Source organism: Halichoeres trimaculatus, unplaced genomic scaffold (genome assembly GCF_033239565.1).
Source record: "Halichoeres trimaculatus isolate MK-OKI-2021-1 unplaced genomic scaffold, fHalTri1.1 fHalTri1_scaffold_1, whole genome shotgun sequence".
NCBI classification, from domain to species: Eukaryota; Metazoa; Chordata; class Actinopteri; order Labriformes; family Labridae; genus Halichoeres; species Halichoeres trimaculatus.
This window is the reverse complement of record NW_027437179.1, coordinates 21,871,365-21,878,932: the sequence shown is the minus strand read 5'-3', so window position 1 is coordinate 21,878,932 and position 7,568 is coordinate 21,871,365. Positions and strand designations below refer to the sequence as shown.

The 7,568-nt window shown below is 41.2% G+C and overlaps 1 protein-coding gene across 2 annotated transcripts; it reads right to left on the bottom strand.

Moving 5' to 3' along the window:
- Positions 1-764: 764 nt before the first annotated feature.
- On the bottom strand, positions 765-7,302 carry mdm4 (MDM4 regulator of p53). Of its 2 annotated transcripts, none has more exons than XM_074675476.1 (11): positions 7,096-7,302; positions 6,429-6,516; positions 6,264-6,338; positions 5,977-6,110; positions 5,802-5,851; positions 5,267-5,331; positions 3,990-4,086; positions 3,740-3,900; positions 3,434-3,631; positions 3,260-3,328; positions 765-3,157 (listed from the first exon to the last, which is right to left on the bottom strand). In XM_074675476.1, exons 2-11 carry the CDS (start codon positions 6,498-6,500, stop codon positions 2,588-2,590), a joined length of 1,491 nt encoding a protein of 496 aa, XP_074531577.1. In that variant the 5' UTR covers positions 6,501-6,516; positions 7,096-7,302; the 3' UTR covers positions 765-2,587. The 2 variants fall into 2 exon arrangements, with proteins under 2 accessions (XP_074531577.1, XP_074531586.1); XM_074675485.1 differs by having other exon boundaries at positions 3,434-3,616.
- Between the last annotated feature and the right edge of the window lie 266 nt (positions 7,303-7,568).

Here is a 7,568-nt window from a genome sequence, read left to right as displayed (position 1 = left end):
TGGTAAGGCTGACTGGTATATGTGACATAACTGTCAAGAGCTTCTTTACCTTTTATTTTTCTTAAAATTTCACCTCCTGGTATTATTCATATATCCTGCTTCTACTGAAGTCACTATTGTAATACAGTTGGTCAAGCCACTATGGCACAATGCACTTATCTTGCAGGTTGTATTTACATTAAATTTCATACTGTATTTCAAAGTGAAGTCAAACAAATGTATTTTGACTTGGATACTTCACAGCTACAGCTCCATGCAGCCTCTCTGTCAGGGTTTGTGGTTGCTTTGTGTCTGTTTCTTCAGTTTCTTCCGCTGGTATCTGATCAGCCATTTACAATGTGTCTTAAGTTTAGTGCTCTCCAAGTTCATTCATGGTAATTATCTAATGTCATCCAAGTTGTTTGCGTAAATGCCATTGCTTAAAGAAACCAACTATTTTTGCCATTATAGCCATGATACAGCAATGTAAGCTGTGGAGGGTAGGATGTCCGTCCCTCTTGTGGACAAATGCAGAAATTAGGCGAACACAAGAAGAGTGCAGTAAGTAAGCAGAGGAGAGTTGCAAGTGCTGGAGCTCAGTCAAGGAGAGGACAGACGACAGCTGGCCTGTCAAACAATGACTTATTCTTCAACCAAAATGCACTCACTGCATACACACGCCTCAGCAGTGGGTACTGTACATCAACTGTCCCTTTAGTCAGCAATTTAAAAGATTAACTACCAACTCTTCAATGCTTTAAAAACCTTGTTTTATTCCATGACAAGTATAAAAACTATATTAGCAGTACCATGTTCAAACACACTGTTGTAATTTGGTTAATAGTGGCAACAGTTACGTCTTTTTGAGCCTGTATAAGTGATGTAATAAAAACTTGGTCATTTTCATGAGGTCGGTGCCTAGAGAAAATTTGTAATTCTTAATACACAACAATGGTAATTCATACAATAGGCTACATTTATTTTCATATATAGCTAATTTAGCTCTCACACCAGCTCAGGGCTGGACATGGTCACGACAGAATGCATGCTCTTTATATTTATTACACTTTATTACTGGTACTGTACATACTCTGTGGGCACCAGATACAATATTGAGACTTCTCACCATCTGCTGGCAGGAAAGATTAAGCGCAAGTTAAAGAGCAGTTCAAAGAACATGGATATTCTCTCTATGCTGAGAAGAGCCAAGAGTGAAACACTGACTGCCACTGGATAGCTTCCTTGACAGCACAGTGGAGCATACTGAATATTCATCTCACACACTCAGAGTAAATACTATTTACATGGTTTAACAACAATGCAGAATCAACCAAAATAAACATAAAATACACAAATTAAAATTTAGGATCATTACATGGCAGTGTAACGCTTAAAACAAACACAAAACTCAAAATAAGTACTACGCATTCATTTTCATTGAAGGTACATTTGGTAACTTAGCCTGTTTTCTTATATTCTTTCTTTTCATCTCTAAATCAAAATGCTGAAAGTGAGACATTTAGGCTCTGTAACAAATGCAGCCTTTTATGGTGTTCATCTTAACACATTTAGAAATAAATTAAACACAAAATATACAAAATATTTCATTAGTTCAGGAAGGGGTGCAAGAACCATCAATAGAAATATCTACGCATCATTCTGATGGATACCGTGTTTAACACAACATACTGCTTGTTGTTGTCAAATCAGCACCCGAGAGAGGAATTACAGAAAATACTTCAGCTTTGCATTTTCAAGCAGATTCTATTCAATTTGACATTTTAGAGTACAGGTTTAGAAAAACAGGACTTAAGCCACCACACTTGTATTTAATAGTACATTCACTAGCGCTGAGGACATACTTTTTTTAAAGAAACGTTTCGAGTATTCTTTTATGGAGCTACAATGGTTTCCGAGAAAAACACAGGTGTAAGACTTTTAACTGTTCTTCCTTCAGTATTTGTCTTCATACCTCAAAGCTGAACTGCTTTGCAGGAAATGGAATGGGTAATAAAGAAGAAAGCCAAAGAGAGGCCTGAGGAATGATACTCTTATACTTACATGCCCACAGGTTTCTATTTTTGTCCAGGTGCTGATAAGTGAAGTGAATCTAGGGAGAAAGAAAACAAACTAACAGAAGTAAGGCTGGCAATGCAAGTATTAAAATGGCACCTTTCAAAAAAAAAAATCAATGCAGAGACCACTGAATATTACAGCCTGAAAAAACCAAGCCTTCATGAAACCTGTGCACTCCTGCATGTTCTCTTAATAAATAAATAAATACTTATGCATTTGTATGTCCCTTATTTATATGTGTCACCAAAACAAAAATTTGGTATAACTGACTCTTGTGTTTCTTCTAAAAATACTTCAGAGGCAGTGCAATGCAAAACACACCATGCAACCAAAAAGCAAGCTTCACCAAGTGCTATACTCTGTGTGTATCTCTGGAGGTTTTGGGGCTAAGGTGCATGTCTGATGTGTTTGTCTACCCAGCAGAGAGTATGTACCAGAGTCCATGCAGCTGTAAATCTGAATGTGTTTGAAATCATAGGTTGCATATTTTATTATTTTAGTCTTACGAGCCTGATAGATGTGCATGTGCTTTTCAGAGGATGAATATCTTAATAACTTTTTGAATTATCTTTCCACATCCTGGACAAGGAGCCTGAAACTTGTGTAGCCTTTTTGCACACTGAAAACAGGTTAGGAGGTGAGCTGTACGTCCGTGGATTATATTCCCATTACGAGGACGCACTCGACAGAGCTTGCAAGGCTCCAAGAGTGCCTCAGGTCTCACTTCTTCAACCTCCATACCCAGGTTCTCTTGACTTTCTCCTCCTGACAGCTGCTCATCCTTCAGGAAGTTGGAGGGCCATGGGCCCTTGCTTTTCCCTGCGAGCATGGTGGGCAGAGGTCGATCAGCTGTGGAGTGGGAGGGCAGTATGACAGGGTCGGACACTGTCCTGCTGCAGTCTGGAACATCGATGCCTGTGTCACTGTCATCTTCTTCATCATGTGCAGTGAGAGAGCTGCATGCTGGGATGTCAGGGACAGAAAGGGAGTGGGCAAGTCGGGGGACATCTTTATACCAGTTCTTACGCAAGGCCCAGCAGCGAACACAGTACTTCTGCAGAGGTGTGTTAAACTTCCTACACTCTGTGCACTGCCACGCGTCCTAAGGGAGAGGAAAGCAAAAATCACACAGGTCAGCCTTCGTGCAATTGACAACAACTCAAAGCAGAAAGCTACAACATTTGGTATTAAAAAAAACACAAACCTGTGTGGAGATCTCTATATCTGTGTCGTCACTCAGACACTGTGAGTCTTCATCAGGCTCCTCCTGCATCTGTAAAGAGACAAAAGTCATTCAGTCAAGAACAAATCAAAAGGAACCCCTCTTTCAACTGTTGCTGCCAGATTAGACACACTTTAGACTTAAATAAACTCCCACCTCACGATCTGCTTTCTCCTCCTTCCCTCCCCCATCATCATCCTCAGGTGGAGCCTCTCCCTCTCCTCCGCTCCCTTCCTCAAGGGCAGCTTCTTTCATCTCCACACTCACTTGTTCGCTCTCACCCTCAGTCAGAAACCAGAGGTCATCCGTGGTGTCTGACACGATGGCTGTGTCCTCCTCCTGTGCAGGAGACAGCTGACACATCAGTCAGACCAACACTGTTTCATTCCACTTGGTGCCATCTTACAATCAGTATTTAAGTCTCCTGTGTGGTTTTAATCTAGTAACCAATTTACTTCTTACTTGGTTAGTGTGGATGTCTGTGGAGCCATTACTCCTGCGGCTGTAATTACTACGAAGATTACCCAGGAACCACCAGGGCAGGCCAGAGAGGTCCCACTCGTCTAGGGAGACATCAAGTTTGGGCCGTTTGCAGGCTGACCGCGGCAGGCCTTCAAGGGAGTCTGAAGCGGTATTGAACCATTACAATCCAGCATTTTAGCACATCTACTCCATGCACTGGGTTTAGCAGACAACATAATTGTTAACCTACCATCGTCCGGCTCCCGAGGTCGTCTCTGGGAGGGGGTCTGCAGGTGAGGCCCATGACTTCCAGCCTCCAGACCTGCTTTGACCACGCCTCCACACATCTACAGAGGGAAGAAGGACAAAAATTAGAACACAGAGCAAGAACTGGGCACTTGGAGGACTCGCAGCTCCTTTTCAAGAACAAGTTGGCCTCTTTGTATGGGGTGGTGGTTCAGGAAAGACAGGGATGGGCAATTAGGGTTAGGGCCAGTGACATCAAAGTAAATTTAGGAGATAGAAAGGCCCCCCAAAGCTAAGCTAAAGAAAAGATTTAGAGAGAAAAGATAAGAAAATCCACAAAATCCAAGGTACTAATTAGTATAATGATCAAGCTAAAGAGTCAAACAAAAAATCCCAGAGTGTTATGAAATTAAAGTAAACTCAAGCAAAGAATAAGAAAGTCCCATTTTTAAGGAACTGTGTACAAATAAATATAAAACACAAAATAAATACAGAGCTTATCGCACATATAATAGGATAGAGGGGAAAATGACAGTATCTGCTTTCTTTCATTGATGTCTATTTCAGAGCTGGTTATGATTATTTATCAGAAATTTAAGTGTATGATAAAATCTTGACTTTGCCAGCAACCCACAGCTATTAGAAATACAGAAATCCCCATGGTCTATAGCACAAGTTACCAAGACTGGCTGTAGCTCAACAGAGCTGGAAATGTAGCATTAAAGAGAGCACTCACTGGGTGCTTTGAGGTGGACTAAAAAAGGAACTGGAAAAAACGGGATGAGGAACATGGGGATGGGTAAAGGGGCTTAGGGTTAATGTTTGGCCTGTAACTTGATCAGGAGCCCCGATCCTCCAATCTGGAGGAGCAGAGAAGAAAACTCTGACACAGACAGAGAGGGTGACTCTGCCTCCTCATCCATTAGGTGGTGCTGGTGAGCCACAACAGTATTGTTACAACACCAGACCAAACCCCCAGGATGAGGTCGTACAGAGACGGTGCCACTCTGTACAAATGCACACCAACGGAGACAGCTGCCCTCACCCCCACTCCTCATTATGCATAACCAGACAGCAGTTCACCTATTACTTTCAGTCTTCAGGATAAAGTGCTACAATAAGGTTTAATGTTCTGGGCCAAACACTGATCAGTGAAGGGAAAAAATATGACAGAAAGATGTTCACTTTAAATGTAGTCATACTGCTTTCATGAATGTTGTGCATAATGAGGTAAGAAAGGTTGGGGGTCTGTTTCTCCTGAGCACCATGCTTCAGTTTTACCTGCCCACGATCCTCCACTCCGCCCTCAACACATTCACGGCCCACAGAAAGATTCTCTGCAGCGTCTGCATTTAGGATGAGACACAGTAACAGAAAAAGGACACCCCTACCCTTTAATTATGGTAAAACACACTCTCGCACTAAGGTCTCCTTCCTGAGTCTCTGTGGGACAAGCTGAAGATTAGTAATCTTATTCTGCTGCCTGCATCCCTCAATCATACACTGACTACCACAAGCACTCACAATGCATGGCAAAAAAGTTTAAGAAAATCAAAGGGCATGTAACAAGAACAAATCCACCCCATTTCCAAAGATCTTAGTTTCAATCAGACAGTGTTGAGAATGCAAAAAGAAAAAAAAACACTTAATTCATCAGACACAAAGGGAAGAAGATAAAGACACGATTTAATATCAATTCATCACAGAAATCCAATGTATGAACCAAGCAGGATAAACTCATGCATTGCTAGCTCTTTGATAATTCCCTTAACAACACAAAAAACAATATGTTGACTTGAGTTAATCAATGACTTACCAGAACAACCCAATACAACTAAGTATTTCTTGAGCATTTCGTACACAGGGCTGTGAAATGAAAATAACAGTTAAGAGTAAGCATTCATTGTCTGCATATATCTTAAACATACAGTCCAGAGATTACAAGCTCTAAGCAGAGAAGACATTTGTTTATCTATATTTTGTGTATGTACCTTGGGTTTTTAACAGAGAAACTCTCCACCTCCAGCAGTTCTCCCAAAGGGTCATCCTGACAGTGGACTATGTGCTGCCTCTGTTTGTCATACAATTGCTTCCCCATAATGTACTGACCCAAGTAGTGCATCACCTACACACACAAAAAAACATTATAGTGCACATCACAAAGCACCACATGCTTCCATTTTGTTAATCTAGGAGAGGGTTGCAAAGGACACAATGCCTGGATTGGACACTATACCATGATCCAGCAAAACCAGCTACACACTGAGGAAACACTCACTTCTTTAAGGGTGAATACTTCTTCCTGAGCTCCAGCAACACGCAGAATCTGTAAGAGAGGGGCTTTTGGTTGTACCTAAAGGAACAAAACACAATAGATCAGCTTGGAATTCAATGTGAATGATATGCCTGCAGTGTGAAAGTCGCTGTCTTTGTGTAATAGTACCTGGTTTCCTTCTCCGGGTAGTGTCCTGCATGATGAGCTAGGTGCTGGGGCCTGGGCTGATAGGGAGCTCATGATAAACCAACAGAGTCTAAAGAAAAGATACGATCATGTAAATTATGAAATAGCTCTCGGGGGTTAGCCACCCATACTACCCATATTACACATAATGCGCACGATGCAAATCAGCTCAAATTGTTATCTTAATGACAGCTTGATTTTTTTCGGAGTAAATTCAATGTAATGCCAATAGCTACAAAAACTAAACACTTGGACGAAAGCAGAAGCCCTAACTCTCTAACCAACTGGTTAGAGACTGAAAAGACTGCGCCAAAATGAGCAACCACACAGCTGCAAGATAGGCGTCGTTACTCCACTCCAGAGTTACTTTCCCTTTTGTAACATTACTTCACTACCTTAATCGAAACAAGGCCTACTTTCCTTGCAAGCAACATTGGCGTCTCTATATGCAATAAAAAAGTATAACAAAACATACAGGGGTCATCAACAAGTTGCTTTTGAAGTCATTGTTGTACTCAAACATTTCAATAACGTTGGCAGGAGACACTCCTAGTATCATTAGCATCTGCTTGCGCAACCGTTAACGGAGGAGCTAACATTAGCTGGCTAGCTTTTTCCCGAGCAATATGTGCGTTGAATAAAATCTTACCGTGATAAGTTGTCATTACTTCACAGCTTCTACGTTCTTCACGACGCATTGTAGCCTTTACATGTGGCCAACATCTTATTAGTATATTTATAACGAGCTAATAATGACTTTAAACGTTATTTCGCTACAAGTAACAGGTTAGCATTTAGCCAAACTACAGATTCAAAAAGAGGAATCTGGCTTCACGTCTTCCGGGTGCATAGCTTCGTGAGCTAGAACTGTGGCGCCCCCTAATGTTTGACAAATAACACTCAAGACAGTGACATTTGCGGTAATGTGATGTATAGATATTAAAGAAGCATATTATGAATGCTGCAAGGTTTGTTAGACATAGACATACAACGTTTCCTGAGCCGCTTTAAAAGCCTAAATTATTCTGTTCCCTCTACCATTTTTTGATACTGAACGATGCATCCCAGGAGGATGCTATGAAATAAGCACAATGCTCAAACATGAATAAAGTACATTTCAAG